At 44.2% G+C, this 27,395-nt stretch overlaps 1 protein-coding gene across 5 annotated transcripts in view; it reads left to right on the forward strand.

The window, feature by feature from the left end:
* Positions 1-27,395, forward strand: part of LOC109920481 (phospholipase D2-like) — a 105,956-nt gene that overhangs the window by 58,325 nt on the left and 20,236 nt on the right. For 4 of the 5 annotated variants that reach the window (XM_048620133.1, XM_048620136.1, XM_048620135.1 and 1 more), the window contains exons 16-22: positions 1,404-1,522; positions 5,435-5,548; positions 10,233-10,337; positions 12,645-12,733; positions 14,043-14,156; positions 16,608-16,657; positions 18,871-19,005. In XM_048620133.1, the coding sequence (XP_048476090.1) occupies positions 1,404-1,522; positions 5,435-5,548; positions 10,233-10,337; positions 12,645-12,733; positions 14,043-14,156; positions 16,608-16,657; positions 18,871-19,005 (726 nt within the window). Of the gene's footprint in view, positions 1-1,403; positions 1,523-5,434; positions 5,549-10,232; positions 10,338-12,644; positions 12,734-14,042; positions 14,157-16,607; positions 16,658-18,651; positions 18,787-18,870; positions 19,006-27,395 lie in introns of those variants that run through there. The other variant, XR_007266111.1, reaches the window with a different exon arrangement.

Raw genomic sequence — 27,395 nt, forward strand, 5'->3', positions numbered from 1 at the left:
TCTGGATAGAGCAGTTGCTGTACCAGGCCTTTTATGCACCAGGACAGTATGCTTTCTGTGGTGCATCTGTAAAAGTTGGTGGAAGTCCTTATGGACATGCCAAATTTCCTGTGCCGCCTGAAGAAGTGGCATTGTTGTGATTTCTTGACTGTTGCATCTACATAGGAAGTCCAGGACAGGTTGTCGGTTATCGTCACTCTGAGGAACTTGACGCTCTCGATCCTCTCAACCTCAGTTCCGTTGATATAGATAGAGGTGTGTTCTGTTTGATTTTCTTGTCACATGTCCCAAAATATAGTGAAAAGCTTTGTTTACACGCGGGGGGATCTGTGTGTGAGGGTCCACAGATCACTGAAGGTGGCAGCGCAGGTAGACAAGATAGTTAAAACAGGCCTATGGCATGCTTGCCTTCATTGGAAAGGGCATTGAGTGCAAAGGTCGGCAAGTTATGCTGCAGCTTTGTAGAACTTTAGTTAGGCAACACTTGAAATATTGCATCTAGTTATGGTCATCACACTACCAGAAGGATGTGGATGCTTTGCAGAGAGTACAGAAAAGTTTTTACCAGAATGTTGTCTGGTATGGGGGGATTTTAGCTATAAAGAAAGGTTGGATAGGCTGGGTTTGTTTTCAGTGGAAGGCAGGAGGTTGATAGAAAGTTATAGGATTGTAAATAGTATGGATGGAGTGGAAAGTATGAGGTTTTTTTCCCAGGTGGAGGGGTCAGTTACGAGGGGAAACAACGTTCAAGGTGCGGGGCAGTGAGAGGTGTTGTGGAGTTTAAAAGAGATGTACAAGGCAAGCTTTTCACACAAAGGGAGGTGAGTGCCTGGAATGCACTGCCAGATAAGGTGGTGTAAGCAGACACAATAGCAGCATTCAATAGCATGCACCTGGACGAGTACATGAATATGAAGGGAATAGAGGGATACGGATCCTGTAAGTGAAGACAGTTTTAGTATGGAAGGGCAAAATGTGTCAGTGCAGGCATGGAGGGCCAAAGGGCCTGATCTTGTGCCATATTGTTCTTTATTCTTTTTCTCTTTGAAATGGCCAAGCAAGCCATTCAATTCAAGGGGTATTCAGGGATGGGCAACAAATCCTGGCCTTGCCAGTGACATCCACATCCCTTGAAAATGTAAATTAGAACAAGCACTCCCTCGCTACTGCACTGATGAGATTTAGGGGACTGAGGTGGAGTTGGCCGCACAATCTTCTGACTCAGACAAGAGAGTCCTGCCAATGCAGACAAAGTTGATGTTGCAGTGACAGGCTAAAACTAGTAAAGGAATTTATTTGTAAATAAAATAATTACACTGAGCATGTGCCAGCAAAGAATCAAAATAAAATAAAATAAAATAAATGAGAAAAAGTCTAATATTTCCTTTTCCCTCCTCCTGCAGACTTTATTGACCGAAGCGTGACCCCACGTATGCCGTGGCGTGATGTTGGTGTAGTTGTCCATGGCGGAGCAGCACGGGATGTGGCACGGCACTTCATACAACGATGGAACTTCACCAAGGTCAGATCACTATGGTAACAGGAAGGCCACGTGTATTTTGTTTTGTCAGGCACGGACACAATCATTTTGTCAAATTTCATCAAGGTGCTATTCACCCCCAGTCCCATTTTCCCATCAACCCACAATGCCTCACAATCTACCAGAGCCTAGGAACTAACATCCCAATTCTTACCTTGAAATCCCTGCAGGGTCTTGCCCAGCCCAGTACTGGCAACCTCCGCCCTCCCTATCTCTGTAACTTCCTCCAATTCTGGCCTTGTGAGCATTCCCCAATTCCCATTGGTGGCTGTGCCTTCAGCTACCTGGGCCCTGGGCTCTGGAATTCCCTCCCTAAACCTTTGGCCCTCACTGACTGCCTGTTCAAAACCATGAGAGAGCTGGATAGAGTAGATAAGGAGAAGCTGTTTCCACTCATAAAAAGAACAAGAATGAGAGATTCAAAGTGATGTGCAAACGAAACAACGGTGATGTGAGAGAAAACTTTTTCACGCAACGTGTAAAGAATAAAGAACAGTACAGCACAGGAACAGGCCCTTCAGCTCACCAAGCCTGCACTGACACATGATGCCTTTCGAAACTAAAACCCTTTCGCCTGTACAAACAACAGCAGTCCCAACAATGATCCCTGTGGAACACCGTTGATCACAGATCTTCAATCAGAAAAATTCCCTTCCACTGCTGCCCTTTTCTATGACTAAGCCATACTCATCTTAGCAGCCCATTGTGGAGCCCATGTATTCACCTTTTGTGTCAGCCTGCCATGGGCAACCTTGTCAAAGGCTCTACAAAAATCCATGTAGACATCGACCTCCCTGCCCTCATCAACCGTCTTTGTCACTTCTTCAAAAAAACTCAATCAAGTTTTGTGAGACATGACCCTCCCTGCACAATCGCTAAATAAGTCCATTGTTTTTCAAATGTGAGTAAATCCTATCCCTAAGAATATTCATCAATAATTTCCCTACCACTGATGTAAGGCTCACTGGCTTGTAATTTCCTGGATTATCCCTGCTGCCTTCTTTAAACAAAGGAACAGCGTTGGCTATTCTCCAGGTCTCTGGGCCCTCTCCTGTGACTAAAGAGGATATAAAGATTTCATACAAGGCCCCATTTTCCTCACCTGCCTCCCTCAGCATTCTGGGATAGGTCTCATCAGGTCCCAGGGACTTGTCTACCTGAATGTTTTGTTTTTCAAAACGCCTAACACCACCACCTTTTTTATATTGACATGCCCTAGAATATCATCAAATTCCTCTCTAGACTCACCATCCAGCATAACCTTCCCTTCTGTAAATGCCGATGCAATGTATTTGTTAAGGACTTCACCCACTTCCTGCTCCATTACAGAATTATGGTCGCTGTTCCTGAAATGCTCCCCTGCTGACACTTTGATCACCTGGCTGGGCTCATTGCCCAATGCCAGGTCTAGTATGGCCCCTTCCCTAGTTGGGCTATTGTATATTGTTCCAAAAAAACATTGTGGACACACATAACAAATTAGCCCCCATCCAAACCCCTAACACTAAAGGAGTCCCAGTCAACAAAGGGGAAGTTAAAATCACCAATGACAAATGCCTGTTGTTTTCACATTTTGCATAATCTAACCACATGTCTATTCCTTTCTCTCTCTCCTGCAGGCTGTTGGAAGCCTATAATACTATCTCACCAAAGTGATTACATCCTTCCTATTCCTGAGATCTACCCAAATGGCCTCACTGGATGAGCTCTTCAATGAGCCCTCCTTCAGTACAACTGTGATATTCTCCCTTTATCAGTAACGCAACTTCCCTCTCTCTTTTGTATCCCTTTCTATCACACCTGAAACATCTAAATCACAGAACGTTAAGCTGGCCAGTCTTGTCTCTCCCTTAGCAACGACCTTTCGTGGCTACAACATCATAGTTATGTAAATCAATCCAAGCTCTTAAGTTCATTTTTCCCTACCTGTCATACTCCACATATTAAAACAAATATACCTCATGCTGCCAGTCCCGCCATATTCAGTAACCTCACCCTGTCTCTTAGCCTCAGTCTCAGTCTCCTCCTCGGTAATTTTACTTGTTGACCTACCGCTCTGGTTCCAGCCCCCTGTCCATACTAGATTAAACCCCGTCCTCCCCCAAGTGGCATATGCAAACCTCCCTGCTAGGATATTGGTGCCCCTCCAGTTTGGGTGCAAACTGTCCTCTTTGTCCCACCTGCTTTGGAAGATATCCTAATGATCCACGTACCTGAAGCCCTCCTACACCAGCTCTTTAGCCACATATTTGATTGTACTATCTTCCTATTCCTAGCCTCCCTGACATGTGGCACAGGAAGTAAGCCTGAGATTACAAGTTAGAGGTCCTGCTTTTCAACTTCCTGAACTTCCTTTGCAGCACCTCTCTCTTTCTGCCCATGTCATTAGGACCAAAATAGATCACAACCTTTGGCTGCTGAAATGTGCAGAATATCCTGTGCCCGCTCAGAGGTATCCTTGATCCTAGCAACAGGGAGGAAACACACCATTCTGGAGCCTTGCTCGTGGCCACAGAAATGCCTATCTGTGCCCCACCTATAGAGTCCTCTATCAGTATTGCTTGCCTCATACTAAGTGCTACAACACTTCTGTGAATCTGGTTCACTCTGTCTCCTTTATGTCATTTCTTGAATCCTTCCTCTGAGAGTTTTTGGTCACCTATCTAACACAACCGCATGCTGATAAAAGTAGGTTTGATAGCACTCCCGGTGGCATTTGTTGCTGTTTCTCATGTACATTAATGATTTGGACACAAATGTATGAGGATTGATCAGGATGGAGATGACCCAAGTTGGTAGTGTGGTAAAGAGTGAGGAGTAGAGCTTTAGACTACAGATGGGCAGAACAATAGCAGGTGGAATTTAGTCCTGACAATAGAGTAGATTCAAATTGGGAGGATTAATGAGGCAAGAGAGGACACATTCCAAGATAAGAATCAATAAAGTACAGTGGAACAGAGGGACTTTGAAGTACATGTCCATAGAGTCTTGAAAGCAGTGGGACAGTTCGATTAAGAAGGCATATGGGATATTTTCCTTTATTAGTCAAGGCATTGAATACAAGAGCAGGTAGGCTATACTGGTGCTGTATGTAACTTTAGTTATGCACAGTTGAGTATTGTGTACAGTTCTGATCGCCACATGCTAGGAAGCATGTGCCTAGATTGGAAATGCAGAGGAGATTGACCAGGATGTTGCCTGGGATGGAACATTCCAGCTATGAAGAGAAACTAGATAGGCTCAGTTTGTTTACCTGAGAGCAGAGGAGAGGCTGATTGAGATGCATAAAATATGACCGGCGCAGTTAGAAGTAAACTTTTCCCATTAGTAGAGGGGCTGGTTACTTGGAGTACTGATTTAAGGTGAAGGGCAGGAGATTTTGAGAGAACTTAAGGATTACTTATTTTGCCTGGATGGTAGTGGGTATCTGGAACTCTGAGGCAGGAACTCTCCGGATATTTAAGAAGCATTCAGATAAGCCATTGAAACACTGTAGCATACTAGGTTACAGGCCAAATGCTGGGAAATGGGATTGGAGTATATAGGCACCTGATGACTGGCATGGAAACAATGGGTTGAAGGGCCTCTTCCAGGCTGCAATGATTAATGACTCTTTTCCTTTCCCCATGCAGAACAACCCCAGATATGCAAGACCACTGAGGAACTGTAATTCTCTATCCATTCTTGTAAAGCTTGATGGACCTCTTCTGTCAAGCTTCATAACCTTTCTCAAGGCCCATGGCCACAATTGCAAATGATAAACCAGCTGCAGAAAACTAGTGTTTCCTGTCAGTTTAGCCGAGGTTCAGTCTGTTTCTGTTGACGCAGTGGACGATATGTTGGAAGAAAATGTGGGAAATGTTGCAACTCAGGCATTATTTTCATTTTTTTCAGACAGTGAAGCCAAAGTACAAGCCTTCGTGCTTCCCTTACCTGCTGCCAAAATCTCACACCACAGCCGATGATCTTCAATTCATTATTCCGGGCTCTGTCCCAGTTAATGTTCAGGTGAGTAGCTAAAACAGGAAGTGTTTATTCGCAGCTCCTGTCTGTCTATTACTGAGGAGCAACACACATTCCCGAAGCTTCTCATTGCTTGCTCATCAGGACATAATGCAAGAGTGCCAAATTCCAAAGTACCACAGCACGTTATACCACAGGAAGGAAGGGGGTGTGGCAGGTTGTTTATGATTGGCTGAGGCACTGCAATGGAGAAAGCTAAGAGGTATTATGGGCTACTGGATAATTCAAAATGGCACAAGGCCTTGGATGTATTCCTTTTGTGTGCAGAGGATGGGCCCCTCTATGTAAGGGCCAGTGGTCCATATGATGAGCTTTGTCTCTTTTTTCACATTGCCCAGGAGTGTGTGGGAGCTACTGACTTCTCCGTGGCAATGCCAGTACCAATCGGGGCTGACTTATCAGCCAATTAGCATTCTTTCTACCCGTAGTATAAATTGTTGTGATGGTTTGAAATTTGACTGCAGTCAACAACTTGAGCCAGCGATAGGGTGATAAGGTGGCTCGGTGGTTAGCACCTCTGCCTCACTGCACCAGGTGCCCGCGTTCGATTCTAGCCTTAGGTGACTGTTTGTGTGGAGTTTGTGCATTCTCCCCATATCTGCATGGGTTTCGTCTGGGTGCTCTGGTTTCCTCCCAAGATACATTATGGTGGATAAAACAATGGATGAAAAATGGGAGAATTTCAAAAAGGAGGTGAATAGGGTGCAAGCTAGATCCACACCCATCAGAAATAAATATGGAATATCCGAAGCTAGAGTCCCCTGGATAACTAAGCATAATGATTAGAAAATGAGGAAGAAAAAGGAGGAGTATGATGCATACCAGAATAAAATAGCAATAGAAATCAGGAAGAATATCTCAAATGCAGGAGAGGCTAAAGCTGGAATAAGTAAGTTTGAGAGCAAGCGTGAGGAAAGGATGGCAGGCTGTGCTAAAACAAATAGTGAAATATTTTTCAAGCACATTGATGGTAAAAGATTAGGGAAGGATAGAGTGGGGCCCAGAATGAACAAGCAGGGTAAGCTGCTCACTGAAGTAAAGGAATTGGCAGAGGTTCTAAATGAATATTTTGCTTCAGTCTTTATCAAATTAGAAGCTGCTGATAATGGCTTAGTTGAAAACATGGGTGTTGAACAACTGAACAGTGTAGTGATAGATAAAGAAGAGATGCTAAAAAGGCTGGCAGCACTCCAAATAGAGAGGTCACCAGGTTCAGATGGGATGCATCCTAGATTGCTGAGAGAGTTAAGGGAACAAATGGCAGAGCCGTTGACAAAAATTTTCCAGGCCCTCTGAAAACAGGATTAGTCCCGGGGCACAGACGATTGCAAATGTGACACTGTTGTTTAAGAAAGGGACAAAGGATAACCTGGGAAACTATAGACCTGTCAGCTTAACATCCATAGTGGGAAAACTGATGGAGACCATAATACAGGATAAATATACACTTGGAGCAGAAAAAGTTGATACTAGACAGTCAACATGGCTTTGTCAAAAGCAGGTCATGTCTGACAAATTTAATTGAGTGAGTACTTTGATGAGGTGACACAGGTGGTGGATCATTCATAAAATCCCTACAGTGTGCAAGCAGGCCATTCAGCCGTTTGAGGCCATACTTACCCTCTGAAGAGCATCCCACCCGGACCTGTCCTCCCAACTATCCCTATAACCCTGCATTTCTCATGGCTAATCCACCTAGCCTGCACATCCCTGGACACTATGGGCAATTTAGCATGGCCAATCCACCTCACTGAACATCTTTGGTCTGTGGGAGGAAACTGAAAGACCCAAAGGAAACCCACACAGACACAGGGTAAATGTGCAAACTTCACGCAGACACTTGAACCCAGGTTCCTGGTGCTGTGAGGCAACAGTGCTAATCAGTGAGCGATTGTGTTGAGGATAATACTGTGAATGTTATATTTGGACTTTCAGAAAGCATTTGATGCAGTTCCACATTCTGAGTTGGTTAGCAAATTAGAAATGTTAGGAATTATGGATCCTTAGCAGCAAGAATTAGAAGTTGGAAAAGAAACTAAACAGGGTGTAGGAGATGGGCATTTCTCAGAATGGAGACAAGTTTGAAAGTGATGTTCCCTGGGATCGGTGTTGGGGCCATTGCTTTGTCTGATTTTATATAAATGATTTGGAAATGGGTGTTGAGCAAAATCCCTAATTTGCAGATGATGCTGAGAGACTTCAAAGGGGCATTGGCAAGTTGATTAAATGACAGACTCCTGGCAGATGAATTTCAATGCAGAGAAATGTGAGGTAATGAATTTTGGTCGAAGAAACACTGAGAGACATTACAGGTTCAATGGTACAACTTTGAGGAGAGTGTAGGAGCAGCAGGACCTTGAGGTTTATGTGCATGATTCTCTGAAGGTGGCCAGGCAAGCTGAAACGTTGTTAAGAAGGCTTGTAGGATGCTTGGGTTTAAAAATAGATGTATAGAGTATAAAATCAAGCAGGTGGTGCTACACCTCTACAAATCAATGGACAGACCATATTTGGAGAATTGTGTTCAGTTCCAGGCACCTTATTTCAGGAAAGATGTTAAACCCCTGAAGTGTTCAAAGGAAATTTAATGGAATGATACCAGGAATGAAGGATTTTGGACACAAGGAAAGATTAGAGAGATTAGGTTTATTCGTTTTGGACAACGTCAGAAGTCACATGACACCATGTGAGTAAAGTGTCAACAGCTAAATAGCAAGTGAAGGGATGACCTCAGATCTGATTAATTGAGGCAGAGAGATTATTTTGCGAGAAATCAGAGAAGAGTCCGAAAGGACTACAGATCGCGAATCCAGTCAAGTCGACCTACAGCACAGACTAGCTGAGAGACTCTGCCGTTGTGCCTCTCGCACACCAGCAGCACGGCAGACACTGACCTTGAAATCAAGGTACAGTCCATGTTCTCAGGGAAAAAAAACTCTGCCTCAATTGATTGGATCATAGGTCATCCCTTCCCTTGCTATTCAGCTGTCGACACTCGCACATTTGTACTATCTTTTGACATTCTTAATTACCTGGAATTATCTTGTAGTGACCTGTCCAGTTATAAGTTCTGTGCCTGTGTGCTTCTCTCCAGTTCGCTTGACAAAGGAGCAGTGCTCCAAAAGCTTGTGTTTTCAAATTAACCTGTTGGATTATAACCTGCTGTCGTGACTTCTGACTTTGTCCACCCCAGTCCGACACTGGTACCTCCACATCATGACTTGCTCTTTTTGGAGCAATAAAGATTAGGAGGTGACCATATTGAGGTATTCAACATTTTGAACAATTTTGACACTGTAAAGAAGGATATTCTGTTTCCACTGTTTGGTGTGTCAGTAACTAAGGGTCATAATTTCAAGATTTTCACCAAGAGAGCGAGGAGTGAGATGAGAAGAAGCCTCTTTACTCAGAGTTGTTAGGATTAGGAATGTGCTGCCCAGGAGAGTGGTGAAGGCAGATTCCATAGGAGGTTTCAAAAGAGAGTTGGTATCTACTTGAAAGTGATGAAGTTACAGGGCTGGAGACTGGAATCAGCTGGGTCTCTCTTTCAGAAGTCAGTATAGACATGATGGGTCAAATGGCTTCCTTCTGTGCTGTAAAGTTCTATGATTCTAATTAGAAAATGGGATGGTGTTCAAGATTGAGGGACTTCACAAGAGGAAAAGAAAGGCAAAATGGAGAAACTTGCACTTATTCATCATTGCCACCATAGCCAATGACTGAAAGTACGTGAAGGCTCCTCGGGGCTCTTGCAGTACCGTCGCTGTAGTAAGGCAACAGGCCAAAGGCTGGGATATGGAATTAGGTCATACATCAGCCATGATTTCGTTGAATGTTGGAACAGGCTGAAGGACCTGAATGGCCACTCCTGTTTTTATATTAAAATAGAAATGTGGAAGCCTGTTTTCAGCAGAGCAAAATCCCACATCCAGTAATAACCAAGTACAGTGCTGAAGAAGTATCATTGGACTCGAAGCATTGACTCTGTTTTCTCTCTTTATATGCTGCCAGACCAGCTGAATTTTTCCTGCAATTTCTGTTTCACATTTTGAACAAATACACTGTTTTTGTGAAACCGATTGAGGGCTGTATATTAGTCCAGGGCACTGAAGAGAATTAATAACGCCCCAGAGATCTTTTAAATCCATCAAATGAGGCCTTGATTAAACAGAAACAGAGAGAGAAACTGTTTCCTGTGGTGGGGTGGAGATTTCCAGGACAAGGGGGTACAGACTTAAAATCTGAGGCAGATCTTTCAGGGTTGATGTCAGGAACACCCCTTCACACAAAAAGGTGAGCGGAAATCTGGATATCTTTCTCTGATCCACCCACGCTCCATCCCAATTCCTGACTGTGGCTCAGTTTGAAACGTTGACCCTGCTGACAGATTGTAACTGGGTAAGGCGATTAAGAGATGCAGAACAAAGTCTAGCATGATTGGAATTGCTAAGGGGGCCCAGTTCCATCTATACATTCGGTTTGGGACTGGGATTGCTGGCTGTCCAATCCAATTCACAGATGGGGCTTGTGAACAGCTCCTATGAATGTTGACAGGGCCCCCACCAGGTATTAAAGGATTCACAATTATTTTTAGATTGTGAATGATGGGCTCCTAGCAGAAAAGGTTATTAAATATTGAAATTTTTATCGTGAACACTTCCTCTTTCAGGTTCTCCGGTCAGTGGAATGTTGGTCTGCGGGTTCCAGTGAAAACTCCATCTACAATGCATACTTACATGTGATTCGTGATAGTCAGCATTTCATATACATTGAGGTAAAACCAACTTGGAGCAAGTGCTCATTCACCTTATTCATGTCTTCAGCTGGTGGTTGTGTCATAGAAGCATCCACTCCCTCCACCACTGATGCTTAGTAGCAGCAGCATGTACTATCTACAAGATGCACGCAGAAATTCACCAAAGATCCTCAGACAGCACCTTCCAAACCCGCAATCACTTCCATCTAGAATCACAAGGGCAGCAGATATATGGGAACACCACCACCTCCAAGTTCCCCTCCAAGTCACTCACCATCCTGACTTGGAACTATACTGCTGTTCCTTCACTGGGTCAAAATCCTGGAATTCCCTCCCTAATAGCATTGTGGGTCAAACCACAGCAGGTGGACTGCAATGGTTCAAGAAGGCAGCTCACCACCACCTTCTCGATGGGCAAGAAATGCTGGCCAGCCAGTGACGCCCACATCCCACAAATGAATAGAAAAGAACCCTACAGAGTCACAGACTGTCAGCAGTGTGGATGACTTTTGACATCCCTCTGAAATGATGAGCAATCCACTTGATTCAAGGGCAGTTGGGGAGTGATAACATGTGCTGGCCCTGCCATTAATGCCCACATCCCATTTTAAAAAAGAAAGTTCTTTTTAAAATGTCAGAAATAGGCCATTCAGCCCAACAGTTGTCTGTCTTTCTACCATCCACACCATTTTACAATGAGTCAGTCACCTCCCCAAAGCCTCCCCACCATCTACAATGCACAAGTCAGGAATGTGATGGAATCCTCCTCACTTCCCTGGATTGGTGCAGCTGCAACAGCTATCAAGCAGCTCGAAAGCATTCAAGACAAAGTAGCCCATTGGGTTGGCATCTGCTCCCTCCACCACTGATGCTCAGAAACAGCAGTATGTACCATAATCTCCATGATGCACTGCAGAAATTTATCCCAACTTCTCAGACAGCACCTTCCAAACCTACAACCACTACCATCTAGAAGGACAACGGCAGCAGAGCCATGGGAACACCACCACCTTCAAAGTCCCTTCCAAGCGACTCATTTGATTTGATTTGATTTGATTTATTATTATCACATGTATCTAGGTATAGTGAAATGTTTTGTTTTGTATACAGTGCATACAAAGTACATAGGGTAATAGAACAGAGTGAAGAATACAATGTTACAGTTGCAGAGAACATGCATCATCCTGACTTGGTAGGTAGACGGGGTGGTGAAGAAGGCATTCAGCATGCTGGCCTTCATCGATTGAGGCACTGAGTATAGGAGTTGGAATGTTATGTTACAGTTGTATAAAGTAATTGGTGAGGCCGCACTTGGGGTATTGTGCATAGTTTTGATCACCCTGTTATAGGAAAGACATAGTTAAACTGGAAAGTGTACAAGCAAGATTTACGAGGATGTTGCCAGGACTAGTAGGCCTGAGTTTTAGTTAGAGGTTGGCCAGGATAGGACTTTATTCCTTGAAACGTTGGAGAATGAGGGGTGACCTTATTGAGGTGTATAAAATCATGTGGGGCATAGATAGGATGAATGTCTTTTTCCCAGGGATGGGAATTTGAAAACTAGAGGAAATAGGCTTAAGGTGAGAGGAGAAAGATTTAAGAAGGGCCTGAGGAGCAACTTGTTCACGCAGACAGTGGTGCGTATTTGGAATGGGTTACCAGAGAAAGTGTTTGAGGCAGGTATAATAGCAGCCTTTTAAAAACATTTGGACAGGTACATGGATGGGAGGGTTTAGAGGGATATGGACCAAATGTGGGTAGGAGCTAGCTAAGTGGGCACCACGGTCAGCATGGACCAGTTTAAGCCAAAGGGCCTGTTTCCATGCTGTTTTACTCTGTAACTCTATGTCTCTATATCACTGTTTCCTCAGTGTCACTGATCAAAATTCTGGAACTCACTGCCTAATGGCATCGGGTGTTTCCCTAAAACACATGGACTGCAGCGGTTCAAGAAAGCAACTCACCACCAACTTTTTCAAGGGTAATTAGGGATGGACAATGTTGTTGGTCAGGCCAGCATTCACCCATACTTTGAGATTCTAAGAATAAGTAACTTTTTATAAAAAGAATTGGGTGTGGGGTGGGTGACGGATTAGTCTCCCACTGCTTGTATTCCACATCCCACAAACTGCTTGGTGTAGGAGAGATGATGGAGAGATTTCTGATGAAGGGTCTAGGCCCGAAACGTCAGCCTTCCTGCTCCTATGATGCTGCTTGGCCTGCTGTGTTCATCCAGCTCTACACCTTGTTATATTAACTGCTTGGTGTAAGTCTGTTTATACATTTTATTGTGTTTAACCTCTAGCTACGTCTTTTTGACCCTAGAATCAGTTCTTCATCACCTGTGCTGATGATCGCAGTGTCTATAATCAGATTGGAGATGTTATCGTTGAACGAATCCTCAAAGCCCACAGGTGAGGGACAATCTGAAAATGCACTGTCCCACTCCCATGTGTTGTTCCAACATTCAGTACAGTTTCCCTCAGGAATCATGTATTAGGTAAAGTTGTCACTGACCCTGAGGACTACAAGATTGTTCTCTCATTTGAGAGAGACCACTAGTGGGGGTTTAACCTTGAGGGTCACTATACCTCAGGCAAGGGGAGAGATTGAGAAGGAGAGTCCTTCATGGTAACCTCAACTGGTGTACACATTGAACCCACACTGTTGGGTCACCCTGTATCTCAAACCAGCCATTCAGAATTAGAACTCACTGAGCAGGGAAGCTGCAACTTTCTAAGTATTGGGTTTGACATTATCATCACTTCCTAGCCTCTAACCAAAATCCCTATCTCTGTAACCTCCTTCAATCCCTACACCCCAAATCCATATCACTAGAATTTCCCACAGTCCCTACACCCCAACTCTCTCTATCTCTGGAACCTCTTCCAACCCCTAGAAACCTTTGAGATCTCTGTACCCTCCAACTCCAGTTTCTTGAGGATGGCCTGACTCCTATCACTCCACCATTGGCAGCCGTGCAATAAGCATTAAAGTAGCCAAGTTCACTCTCTATACCTGTGTGCTCATAATGCTTGTGAAAATATAGCTCTTTGGCTAAACCTGGTCTTGTCAATGTAACTCGTTATAACCATCAGTGAAGTTTTCCCCTTAATCCTCTCTCAAGAATGTGGAGCATAAAGCTTCCCTTTCTTGTAGTTTGCTGTTTTTTTCCTGGATTAATACAAGAAAACATTTGCCCACAACAGTCGGAGGTCAGAGGCTGAGAATACTGTGGCAAGTAACTCAAGTCCTGAATCCCAAAGCCTGAGCACTCGCGGCACAAGGAGTGTGATGGAATACTCCCTACTTACCTACTTGCAGCTCCAACCACACTGAAGAAGCTCAATACCATCCAGGACAAAGCAGCCTGCTTGATTGACACCGCATCCACTGTCTCCATGATAAATGCCCAGTAGCAGCATTTGTGTCACATCTACAAGATGCACTGCAGAAATTCATCACAGCTCCTTAGACAACACTTTCCAAACCCATGGACACTGCCATCTTGAAGGACAAAGGCAGCACCATATCCCCTCCCACTCACCATCCTGGCTTGGAATTCAGTATTCAATGGATACTGAAACCCCAGTATCTATGGGACTGTTCAGGTAGGGAGGGCTCACGGACCCGCGCTAATCTTGTGATATTGGAGTGTGATTGAATTTAGTATTCTCCTCCCTCAGAATGACTGTCATTCTTCTCTTATTCCAATGTCTCCAGTACAAAGAGGACATACCGTGTGTACATTGTCATTCCACTGTTACCTGGCTTCCAGGGGGATGTATCAACCGGAGGTGGGAATTCCATTCAGACGATCCTACACTTCACATTCAGGTAACCCACGTCCACCGGAATTGGAGTGATATCAATCCAAAATTGGAAAAGTTTTAATCCAGAATCAGAGAGGCTTTGATTCAAATGGGAAAGATATATCAATCTGAAATTAGAATAGTATCAATCCGGAATCAGAGCGGTAGCAATAATCCTCCTCACTTCAGTCCCTGTTGACTAACCATAGGCAGTTACTGTATCTGTTAGACAGGTACCCCTTACGGATCAAGGCAGGGTTCAGAGATATTTATTAGTTGAGGCATTGAATACAGTAGGGAGGTTATGATGGAGCAGTATATATAGTTGGGTACGCCACAGCCGTGTGCAGTTCTGGGATCCACGTTATTGGAGGGATGTGAGGGCACTGGAGAAGGTGCAGAGGAGACGTTGCCTTTGCTGGAGAGTTTGTTATGAAAAGAGATTGGATAGACTGAGGTTGTTTTCCTTTGAGCAGTGGAGATTGAGAAGGGACATAATTGAGATGTATCAAATTGAGATGCATAGATAGGAAGAAATGTATCCCATTGGTTGAGGGTGGTGGGGGGGGAGAGTCAATGACCAGGGGCTTAGATTTAAGTTAAATGGTAAGAAGTTTAGAGGACATCTAAGGAAAACTTTTTTACCTAGAGGATGATGGGAATCTGGAACTCCTTGCCTGTAAGGGTGGTAGAGGCAGAAACCCTCCTAACATTTCCAAGTATTTAGAAGTGCACTTGCACTCAATGCATACAAAGCTATGGGCTAAGTTCTGGAAAATTGGTTTAAAATAACAAGATGGTTGATGATCAATATGGATAAGCTGGGTTGAGGGGCCCTCTAATCCCCATAATGTGGAAACAGCCCATTGAGTCCAGGCCAACCCTCTGAACAGGATCCTACCTAGACGTCTTTCCCTCTTTCCCTCCCTCCCTCCCTCCCTTATCCCCGTAACCCTGCATTTCCCATGGCTAACCCACCTAATCTACACATCACTGGACACTGTGGGCAATTTATCATGGCCAATCCACCAAACCTGCACATCTTTGGACTGTGGGAGGAATCCAGAACACCCAAAGGAACCCCACGCAGACACAGGGAGAATGTGCAAACTCCATACCGACAGTCACTGAGGGTGGAACTGAACGCGGGACCCCGGTGCTGTGAGACAGCAGTGCTAACCACTGAGCCACCGGGTCTCTTTCTGTGTTGTAGCTCTCAATGACTCTATTAATGGCACTTATGATAATACAAATTCCAAGAGAGTGCTGTTGTCCCTGTGCTGTAGCTGATATATTGCCACTCCTGAAATCTATCCAAATAGAAGATAGGAACAGGAAGAGGCCATTCAGTCCCTCAAGCGTGTTCTGCCATTCTGTATGTTTGCTGCATGAGAATCTTTTTTTTCAATGTAGCGAATGGTTTGGAAACATAACTCTGTTATGCACTATCTGTGTATGGTGGATACAGATTATGACCGTATAAACAACAAAAGCAGCAGGAGGCCATTCAGCTCCTTGAGCTTGTTCCAGCATTAAATAAGGTCATCACTGATCCTACTGTAACCTCTAATCCACCTTCCCTCCCACCCTGGATAACCTTTCACCCCCTTGTGTAACAAGAGTCTATCTAGCTCAGCCTTCAAAATGTTCAAAGATTGCTTCCATTGCCTTTTCAAGAAGAGAGTTCAAAAGACACAAGACCCTCAAAAAATTCTCATCTCTGTCTTAAATGGACGTTACCTAGATCATACCTACCTTGTCGGGACCCCTCAGGATCTAACGTGTTTTAAACAAGTCACCTCATACTCTTCTAAATTCCAGAGCATACAAGCCTAGCCTGTCCAACCCTTCCTCATGAGAAAACCCATCTTTTTCAGGGATTTGTCTGGTAAACCTTCTCTGAACTGTTTCCAATGCATTTACAGCTTCCCTTAAATAAGGGACTGACACAATATTCCATATGTGATCTCACCAGAGTGCAGAATTTAATAACAATCTTCAAAAAGGAGTCAGATAAAATACTTGGAGAGAATAGAAATGTAGGGAAATGAGTGGCAGGCTGCTGTTCAGAACAATCTGGAGCAGGTTCAAATGACTGGCTTGCTTCTGTGCTATATCATGCTATGAATTAATTCATGTGAATTGTATCACTAAGTAATCTTATCCCATGACAATCTATTTACTCTCAATTGTGAAATTTTCAATTGATTCTCTAACCTCAATGGTTTCGTTCTGTGACTGTGTAAAAAGGGACATTATAATCCCCATCAATATCCCCAATGTTTCTTTATTCTTTGTGTATCTATGTCCCATGGATTAGAAAATGGTCTGAACCTTAAACGAGTGCCTTTAGAATCTCTTCAGACTGAGAAAAGCCTGCATATTTCCACTCCCACTGAAAATTGCAATCTCCGTTTTACTCCCATTCCCTTCCAGAGATGTACAAACTTTCTTTCTCAAAATTTCTCTCCTCCAGGTCCATATGCAGAGGTGAATATTCCATTGTCGAACGTTTAAAAAAACATAGTAAGTATTCTTTGACTCTGTTCTTGGTTACAAATGCTATGTTTATCCCACCATTTGTTCCTGTTCCTGTTACTGTTATATGCAAAACTGCAATGGTTGTGATTGATCTGATGGAGGAAGGATGTAGATGGTTGTGTATTGACTCACTCTAAAGCCATTTGGTGAAGTAGGCAACTAGATGCTATGTTGAACTAAAACTTGAATTTACTGACAAAATTCAGAATTCTAAATGGCTAAATAAAAACCAAAAGAACTGCGGAACCTGTAAGTCAGGAACAAAAACGGGAGTTGCTGGAAAAGCTCAGCAGTCCTGGCAGCATCTGTGAAGAAAAAATCGAAACGTTAACTGTGACTTTTTCTTCACAGATGCTGCCAGACCTGCTGAGCTTTTCCAGCAATTTCTGTTTTAATTCCAAATAGCTGCTGCCTACTTGTGTGGCATGTGTCCTGACAGTCTCTCTCCTTCTTTTGTGCTCTAGGTACTTGATTAAACAATGCCCTTCACATGCCTTTCTTTGCAACATCTTTAATATATGATTAAGAATGGTATCATAACCTGATGGGAAGGATAGAGGGAGGCTGTAGTAGGTTTGGTCAGTTTGCAATCATTTTCTTGCACCTAAGAAGACCCTGTAGATGTTCAGTTTGCTTGAGACCCAATGGCCGTTTGATTAGAGAAGACATTTTTCTGCTTGCCTGAAGATGGGAGATATTGCAAAACTGGCCAATTTGGGCAGAATACTAGAAAGGCTAAAACAGGAAACACTCTCTTGGGTCTTCCACAGAGAGACGTACAGCACAGAAACAAGCCATTTGACCCATCTACTCTGTGCTGATGTTTATGCTCTCCACAAAGGAGTCTCCCATGTAGAACAACAAATTGCCCTAATTATGGATTCATGGAGTAGTTTTAGGATTGTTTCTTAGGGCAGTACGTTCTAGAGCCAACCAAAGAACAGGCTATACCAGACCTGGTAGTGCACTATGAGACAGGATTATTTCATGATCTTGTATCAATGGAGCTGCTAGTTAGCAGTGCTCATATGATTGAATTTGATTCAGAAAGGAACGGAGACAGAAAGCAGGAAATTGCTGACCAGTTAACTTGAGATTAGTCATAGGGAATTTGTTGGAAGCTATTATGAAAGGCATTCTGGCAAAGTACTTCATAAAGTTCAGGGTAATCAGGCCGTCAGTATGATTTTGTGAAAGGGAAATCGTGTTTGATCAATCAATTGGAGTTATATAGCAGATATATAAAGGGCAAATAGTGGATATATTGTAGTTAGATGTCTTGAAGGAATTTGATAAGATGCCACATCAAAGGTTATTGCAAAAGAAAGTTCATGTGTCTCGTGAATAACACACTGACATGGATAGATCATTCCCTAACTAACAGCAAACAGTGATCAGGCATAATTGGATCACTTTCTGGTTGGCAATATGTAACAAGTATTGTGTCATATTGATCAGTGCTAGGGCCCCAACTGTTTACAGTTTTATATAAATGACTTGGGTGGAAGAATGAAAGGGACTGTTTGCTAATTTTGCTGATGATTGGTGGAAAGTGTCACAAGAAGGCTACAAAAAGACATGGGAAGGTTAATTGAGTGGGTAAAGGTCTGGCAGAGAGAGTATTAGTTGAGAAAATGTGAAATTGTCCATTTTGGCAGGAGGAATAAAAAGAAGGATATTATCTAAATGATGAGCAATTGCAGACCTCGAAGATAGAGGGAGATCTGAGTGTTCAAAAAATAAGCTGAGAGTGACCATCAATTGACAATTTCAAAACCAAGATGGATAGACTTCTGCTAGGTCAGAATATTAAGGGGGTGTTGGAGCCATGGTAGATTGGAGTTAAGCTGCAGATTTTCCATGATTTGATTGAATGATAGAAGAAGCATGAAGAGCTAAATGGCCTCCTGCTGCTCCTATGGGCAAACCAAGTACCTATTATCCAACAATCCTTAAATTTCTTTCTGTTGATGTTCCAGGGAACTGATTGGAGCAAAAAGAGCTAAAGGTGTTCTGCCCCACTATCCTGGCCAATCGACTTATCCTCAACCAACACGACTAAAAAGAATGAATTATAGTATTTCCTGTTCTTGAGAGCTTGCTGTGCACTGAAGGTGGGAAAGCAGGTTCAATGGGCCATAGCTCTTGAAATGTCCTGAGTTAGCAGAACCTGATATTATCTCCTTCTTCTTTTCCAGTGGGGGATGAGTGGGTGAACTACATCTCATTTAGTGGTCTGCGGACTCACGGGGAACTCAACAACAGCCCAGTTTCGGAGCTGATTTACATCCACAGTAAGATGCTGATTGCTGATGATCGGCAAGTCATCATAGGTAAGAGGCTGGAATGGGTGGCATGCGCTTCTCCCTCTAACAGCAGAAAACACTCCAACCAACAGGAAAAGGAATGCTTGGCTCCCTGTGTGTTTGGTTGACCTCTGTATCCAAACAGGGTTGCATACCTGTTTAAGAAGGAACCATACCGCTGACCCTTCATATTCTGCATTCTTCAGGACCAGTGTATGAGTGCCAAATTTTCAAAGACCACAACAATTCATATGATAGGCGACATGGAGCTGATTGGTTGACACTTTGACTCTGATTAGAACGTAGAACAGAATAGCACAGGAACTGTTCCTTCAGTCCACAATGTTGTGTCAAGCAGGATGCCAAATTAGACTAATCCCTTGGTCTGCCCTTGGTCCATATCCTGCCATTCCTTGCATATTCATGTGGTTATCTATAAGCCCCTTAAATGCCCCTATCATATCTGTCTCCACCACCACCCCTGGCAGCATGTTAGTCACCTACCACTCTCTGGGGGGGAGAAAAAAAGCCTTGCTCTTGACATCTGCTTTGAACTTTACCCCTCTTACCTTAAATGCACCTCCATAAGTATTAGACATTTCAACTCGGGGAGCGCGGTGGGGAAGGTTCTGACTGTCAATCCCATCTGTGTATCTCATAATTTTATAGACTTCTTTCAAATGTCCCCTCCGCCTCTGCCACTCCAAAGAAAACAATCTGACTTTTTTCTAGCCTCTCCTTCTAACTCATACCCTCTAATCCAGGCAACATCCTGGTAAATCTCTTCTGCACCCTCTCCAAAGACTTAGCATCCTTCCTGTAATGTAGTGACCAGGACTGAACCCAATATTCTAACTTTAATATTTGATCTCCCAAAGTGCAGCACATCACACTTGCCCATATTAAACTTTAATCTGCCATTTTTCTGCCCATATCTGCAACCAATCCATATCCCGCTGTATCATTTGACGACCTTCTACCTATGAATAACTCCACTGATCTTTGTAATTTATATATATCATTATACATTTTTTTTCATCCAAGTTTTGTATATAAATATCACAAACAGCAGAGGTCTCGCTACAGATCACTGCGGAACATCACTATTCACAGACCTCCAGCCTCGGAGATACCCTTGCATCACCACCCCCTGCCTTCTATGGGCAAACCAATTCTGAATTCAGACGGCCAAGTCACTTTGGATCCCATGCATCTTATTCTTCTGGATAAGCCTACCGTGAGGGACCTTGTTGAAAGCCTTACTATAATCCATGTAGTCACCTTTCACTGCTGTACCCTCATTGAATTTTCCAAGGAGGTGAAGAAGGTGATCAATCAAGTTAGTAAGACATGACCTGCCTTGCACAAAGCCATGCTGACTGTCCCCAATTAGGCCATGCTTTACCAAATGCATGTAAATCCTATCCCTAAGAATTCTCTCCAATAGCTTCCCAACCACTGATGAGAGACCCACCTGGATGATTCCATTTCCCTTCTTGAACAGAGGAACAACATTAGCTACTTGCCAGTCTCTGGGACCTCAGTGAGGAAACAAAGATCTTGGTCAAGGCCTCAGCAATCTCATCTCTTGTCTGTCTCACTAACCTGGGGTAGATACCATCGGGCCCTGCGGTCTTATCCACGTTAATGCTCTTCAAGAAATCCAACTCCATTTATTGCTTGATTTCAAAATGCCCTAGCATGTTAGCATGCTCCACCACTAACCTCACTATCCTCCATGGCATCCTCCTGGGTGAATACTGATACAAAGTACTCATCACTCATATGCTGTGCCTCCAAGCACAAGTTCCCTCCTTTATCCTTGAGTGGTCCTACCCTCTCCCTAGTTATCCTCCTTGTTTTTAATATATGTATAGGATGCCTTGAGATTCTCTTTAACTGTACTTACCAAGGTCATTTCACGACCCATCCTTTCTCTCCTAATCGCCTGCTTGAGTTCTCTCCTGCTTTATATTCCTCACGGGCCTTGTCCGATTTTAGCTTCCTAAAACTTATGTATGCTTTTTTTCCTTTTTTGACTAAATTCACAACCTCCCTCATTATCCAAGGGTCCCTTACCTTGCCATTTTTGACTTTCTCCTTTCTGGAACATGCTGGTCCTGAACTCTGGTCTTTAAACAACTCCTATGTGTCAAAGGTGGACTTGCCTGATAACAGCTCCTCCCATTCAATCCTCCCTAGCTCCTGCCTAATAATGATGTAATTTGGTCTCTCCTAATTTAGTACCTTCCCACAAGGCCCTGACTTGTCCTTATTCATAGCTTCTTTAAAACGTAAGGAGTTGTGATCACTGTTTCCAAAATGCTCTCTTGCTGAAAGGTTCGTCACCTGGCCAGACTCATTAGCCAGTGCAAGGTCTGGTATGGCCCCTCCTCTAGTTGGACTATCCACATACTGTTTCAAGAAACCCTCTTGGATACACCTAACAAATTCTGCCCTGTCTACGCCTCTTGCTTTAAGGAAATTCCAGGCAATTTGGGGAAATTAAAGTCACCCACAAATGATATCCTGTTGTTATTGCATATTTCCACAATCTGCCTACACATTTGTTCCTCAATGTTTTGGTGGCTGTTGGGGAGTCTACAGTGTAATCCCATCAGAGTAAATGCACCTGCTTAATTTTGAACTCTATCCATATTACCTCAGTGGATGAGCCCTCCATTATGTCCTCTGAGTACAGATGTGATTTTCTCCCTGATTAGTAATGGAACTCCTCCATCTCTTTTACCTCCCCCTCTGTCTCATCTGAAATAATGAAACCCTGGAATATTGAGCAGCCAGTCCTGTTCCTTTCTCAACCAAGTCTCAGTAATGGCCACAATATCATCATCCCACGTATTGATCCAGGCTCTAAGCATATCTGCCTTACCCATACACTTCAGCCCGTCAGTCCTGTTATGTTCGTTTACCTGTCTCTGGCTATCCTTTCTTTCTGACTTACTGTCTTAACATCTACTTTGCCCTAAATCCATGCACTTGCTGACCTGCTGCTCCCAGCCCCCTGCCACTCTAATTTATACCCTCCCAAGTAGCACTAGCAAATCTCCCTGTGACGATATTTCTTCCCCTCCAATTTGGGTGCAACCTGTCCCTTTTGTACAGGTCACCCGTGCCCCAATGATCCGAGAACCCTGAAACCCTGTACCAGCTGCTTAGTCATACATTCATGATTGGATAAGGAATTGACTTGGTGAGTGAAATGGGAAACTATAGGCTTCCCAGGTTCTTGCAGAATTCAAAAAAAGGCTCAAGGTCTAAACACATCTTTTTTGTGCAGAATTGGTAGGAAGCATAAAAGAAACGACTCAACTTGGTTGTTTGTGTAGCTGTGTGCGCACTCGAGATTGTTCAGAATCTTAGGGAGCCCATAGTTTCCCAGGGTTGTGACATCTTTGGACTTTCTTCCTGAGCGGGGATGTGTTATTGCAGTTGTACAGGGCCTTGGTGAGACCACACCTGGAATATTGTGTGCAGTTTTGACTCCTTTTCTGAGGAAGAATGCTCTTGCTCTCGTGTGTGTGCAGCAAAGGTTTACCATGCTGATTCTGGGGAGGGCGGGACTGATGTATGAGGAGAGATTGACTAGGTTGGGATTGTTTTTGCTGTAGCTCAGATGAATGATGGTGGGATCTCAAAGAGACTTAAAATTCTAACAGGACTGGAGAGGGTAGATGCAGGGAGGATGTTCCCAATGGTGGGTGGGGTCACAGTACGAGGATTTGGGGTAGACTATTTAGAACTGAGATGAGGAAGCATTGCTTCACTCAGAGTGGTGAGCCTGTGAAATTCATTACCACAGGAAGTAGTTTTTTTCCTTTTCATTTGTCGGATGTGGGTGTCACTGGCTGGCCAGCATTTCTTGCCCATCCCTAGATGCCCTTTGAGAAGGTGGTGGTGAGCTGCCTTCTTGAACCGCTGCAGTCCTCCTGCTGTGGGTTGACCCACAATGCAATTAGGGAGGGAATTCCAGGATTTTAACCCAGCGACAGTGAAGGAACGGCAATATATTTCCAAGTCAGGATGGTGAGTGACTTGGAGGGGAGCTTGGAGGTGGTGGTGTTCCCATATATCTGCTGCCCTTGTCCTTCGAGATGGAAGTAGTCGTGGGTTTGAAAGGTGCTGTCTGAGGATCTTTGGTGAATTTCTGCAGTGCATCTTGTAGATAGTACACACTGCTGCTACTGAGCGTCGGTGGTGGAGGGAGTGAATGCTTGTGGATGTAGGGCCAATCAAGCGGGCTGCTTTGTCCTGGATGGTGTCAAGCTTCTTGAGTGTTGTTGGGACTTCACTCATCCAGGCAAGTGGGGAGTATTCCATCACACTCCTGACTTGTGCCTTGTAAATGGTAGGCAGGCTTTGGAGAAGTCAGGAGATGAGTTACTCACCACAGTATTCCCAGCTTCTGGCCTGCTCTTGTAGCCACTCTGTTAATGTAGTGAGTCCAGTTGAGTTTCTGGTCAATGGTAACCCCCAGGATGTTGATAGTGGGGGATTCAGTGATGGTAACACCACTGAATGTCAAGGGATGGTGGTTATATTGTCTGTTATTGGGATGGTCATAGCATCTGTGTGGCACGAATGTCACTTGCCACTTGTCAGCCCAAGCCTGGATATTGTCCAGATCTTGTTGCATTTGCACATGGACTGCTTCAGTGCCGGAGGAGTCACAAATGGTGCTGAACGTTGTGCAATCATCGGTGAACATGCCCACTCTGACCTTATGATGGAGGGAAGGTCATTGATGAAGCAGCTGAAGATGGTTGGGCCTAGGACATTACCCTGAGGAACTCCTACAGAGATGTCCTGGAGCTGAGATGATTGACCTCCCACAACCACGACCATCTTCCTATGTGTCAGGTATGACTCCAACCACCAGAGCATTTGCCCCCTGATACCCATTGACTCCAGTTTTGCTGGGGCTCCTTGATGCCACGCTTGGTCGAATGCAGCCTTGATATCAAGAGCTGTCGCTCTCCCCTCACCTCTGAAATTCAGCTGTTTTGTCCATGTTTGAACCAAGGCTGTAATGAGGTCAGGAACAGAGTGGCCCTGGCGGAACCCAAAGTGGGCATCACTGAGCAGGTTATTGCTGAGTAGGTGCTGCTTGATAGCACTGTTGATGACACCTACCATCACTTTACTGATGATCGAGAGGAGACTGATGGGATGGTAATTGGCCAGGTTGTATTGTCCTGCTTTTTGTGTACAGGACATACTTGGGCAATTTTCCACATTGTCGGGTAGGTACCAGTGTTGTAACCGTGCTGGAACAGCTTGGCTAAGGGAGCAGCAAGTTCTGGAGCGCGAGTTTTCAGTGCTATTGCCGGAATGTTGTTGGGGCCGGTGGCCTTTGCAGTATCCAGTGTCTCCAATTGTTTCTTGATATCATGTGGAGTGAATCGAATTGACTGAAGACTGGTATCTGCAATGCTGGGGACCACTGGAGGAGGCCGAGGTGGATCGTCCACTCGGCACTTCTGGCTGAAGATTGTTGCGAATGCTTCAGCCTTATCTTTTGCACTGATGTGCTTGGCTCTTCCATCATGGAGGATGGCGATATTTGTGGAACCTCCTCCTCCAGTGCGTTGTTTCATCATCCACCACCATTCACGACTGGCTGTAGCAGGACTGCAGAGCTCAGATCTGATCCGTTAGTTGTGGGATCGCTTAGCTCTGTTTATCACTTGCTGCTTTCGCTGTTTGGCGTACTAGTAGTCATGTTTGGTGGCTTCACCAGGTTGATACCTCATCTTCAGGTATGCCTGATTCTTCTGGCATGCCCTCCTGCACTCTTCATTGATCCAGGGTTGATCCCCTGGCTTGATGGTAATGGTTGAGTGGGGGGTATACCAGGCCATGAGGTTACAGATTGTGTTGGAGTACAATTCTGCTGCTGTTGATGGCCCACAGTGCCTCGTGGATGCCCAGTCTTGAGTTGCTAGGTCTGTGTGAAGTCTGTCCCATTTAGCATAGTGATAGTGCCACACAACAGATGGAGGTTGTTCTCAAGGAGGACTTTGCATGGTTGACAGGGCCGTTTCTGCCGTTGTCTTTTCCGGTGCCTAGGTCAATGCCAGGTGATCTGTCCAGTTTAATTTCTTTGAGTCTTTGTAGCAATTGGCACAACTGAGTGGCTTGCTAGGCCATTTAAGAGGGCAGTTGAGAGTAATCCACATTGCTGTCGGTTTGGAGTCATATGTAGGCCAGACCAGGTGAGGGTGGCAGATTTCCTCCCCTGAAGGACATTAGTGAACCAGATGGGTTTTTCCAACAATTGGCAATGATTTCATGGTGACAGTAGATTCTTAATTCCAGACTTTTTTTTTGAGTTCTAATTCCACCATCTGCCGTGATGGGATTCGAACCCGGGTCCCCAGAACATCAGCTGGGTTTCTGGATTAATAGTCTAGCGATAATACCACTAGCCTACCCTTGATGCCAAAACATTGAATGTATCCAAAAGGCAATTCGATATAGCACTTGGGGCAAATGAGATCAAAGGTTATGGCGAGAAAGCAGGATTAGGCTCAAGATTAACAGGGTAGATAGTGAGAATCATTTTCCCATGGCAGACATGTCTAAGACCAGAGGGCAAAAGTTTAAGGAGAGGAGCAAATAGAGGGGATCTGAGAAATCACTTTTTCACCCAGTGGGTGGTAGAAATATGGAGCGTGCTAACTGAGAGGGTAGTGGAAACAGGTAGTCTCATGACATTTAAGAAGCAACTAAATGAGCACTTAAAATGCCAGGAGACAGTAGGCTATAGACCATGTGCAGATAAATGGGATTAGTGTAGTTTGGTGTTTGTTGGTTGGCATAGACATGGTGGATCAAAGGGTCTTTTTCTATGCTGTATAACGCAATGCCTCCCTATGACTCTATTGGCCACGGTGGGACCTCACCTGGAGCATTGTGTACAGTTTTGATCTCCTTATCTAAGGAAGAATGTTCTGGTTCTGTAGGGAATGCAACAAAGGTTTATCAGAATGATTCCTGGGATGCAGGACTGATGTATGAGGAGACACTGGATCATTTAGGACTATATTCACTGAAGTTTAGAAGAATGAGGGGAGATCTCCAGAAAAAAATTGTAAAACTCTAACAGTATTAGACAGGGTAGACAAAGGAAGGATGTTCCAGATGACCAAGGAATCCAGAACCAAAGTTTAAGGATAAAGTCTTGACCATTCAGGACTGAGATGAGAAACGTTTTCAGTCAGAGGGTGGTGAGCTTGTGGAATTCTCTGCCACAGAAAGTGGTTGAGACCAAAATATTAAATGTTTTCAAGAAGGAGTTCGATATAGTTCATGGGGCTAAAGGGATTAAACGATATAGAACATAGAACTGTACTCACAGGAACAGGACCTTTGGCCCATGAAGTCGTGCCTAACATGGTGCCAAATTAAACTAATCCCATCTGCCTGCCTTGGTCGTATCCCTCCATTCTTTGCATATTCATGTGCTTATCTAAAAAAATCTCTTAAATGCCCCTATTGTATTTGCCTCCACCACCACCCCTGGCAGTGCGTTCCAGACTCCTACCACACTCTATGTTTTAAAAAAAACTTGGCCCTCACATCTCTTTTGAACTTTCCCCTCAACCTTAAATGCATGCCCCCTTGTATTAGACATTTCAACTCTGGGGAAAAGATTCTGACCGTCAACCCTCCCTAAGCATCTCATAATTTTGTAAACTTCTATCAAGTGTCTCCTCGGCCTCCCCCTCTCCAGATAATATAACCCAAGTGTTTTTAACCGCTCCTTATAGCTGACACTCTCCAATCCAGGTAGCATCCTGGCAAACGTCTTCTGCATCCTCTCCAAGCCTCCACATCCTTCCTGTAATGTGGTGACCAGGATTAAACACAATCCTGTGAAGTGTGGCTTAACCAAAGTCTTATAAAACTGCAACATGACATCCTGACTCTTGTACTCAATTCTCTGACCAATAAGGCAAGCATGCCATAAGCCGGCTTTACCATCCTATCTACTTGCATGGCCACTTTTGGGGAACTATGGACTTGAACCACAAGATCCCTCTGTACATCAATGCTGTTCAAGCTCCTGCCATTAACTGTATACTTCCCTTAACATTTGATCACCCAAAGTGCAGCACCTCACACTTGCTCAGGTTAAACTCTATCTGCCACATCGGGGGGAAAGTGGAAATAGGATACTGAGTTAGATGTATCAGCCGTGATTATATTGAATGGAGGAGCAGGCTTGAAGTGCCATATGTTCTCTGTATTCTATATTTCTGTGTAAATGTTAAGATCCATGTTGGGCTCAACAGGAGAATGTCCTCCTCATCATCCTTTTTAGAGGGAGACATTCTCCTGTCCGTTTTTCTAAATTGGCCCACTAAAGGGATGGAGGTGAGGGAACAGTGGGATTT

Source organism: Rhincodon typus, chromosome 45, assembly GCF_021869965.1.
Source record: "Rhincodon typus isolate 14 chromosome 45, sRhiTyp1.1, whole genome shotgun sequence".
Lineage (NCBI taxonomy): Eukaryota > Metazoa > Chordata > Chondrichthyes > Orectolobiformes > Rhincodontidae > Rhincodon > Rhincodon typus.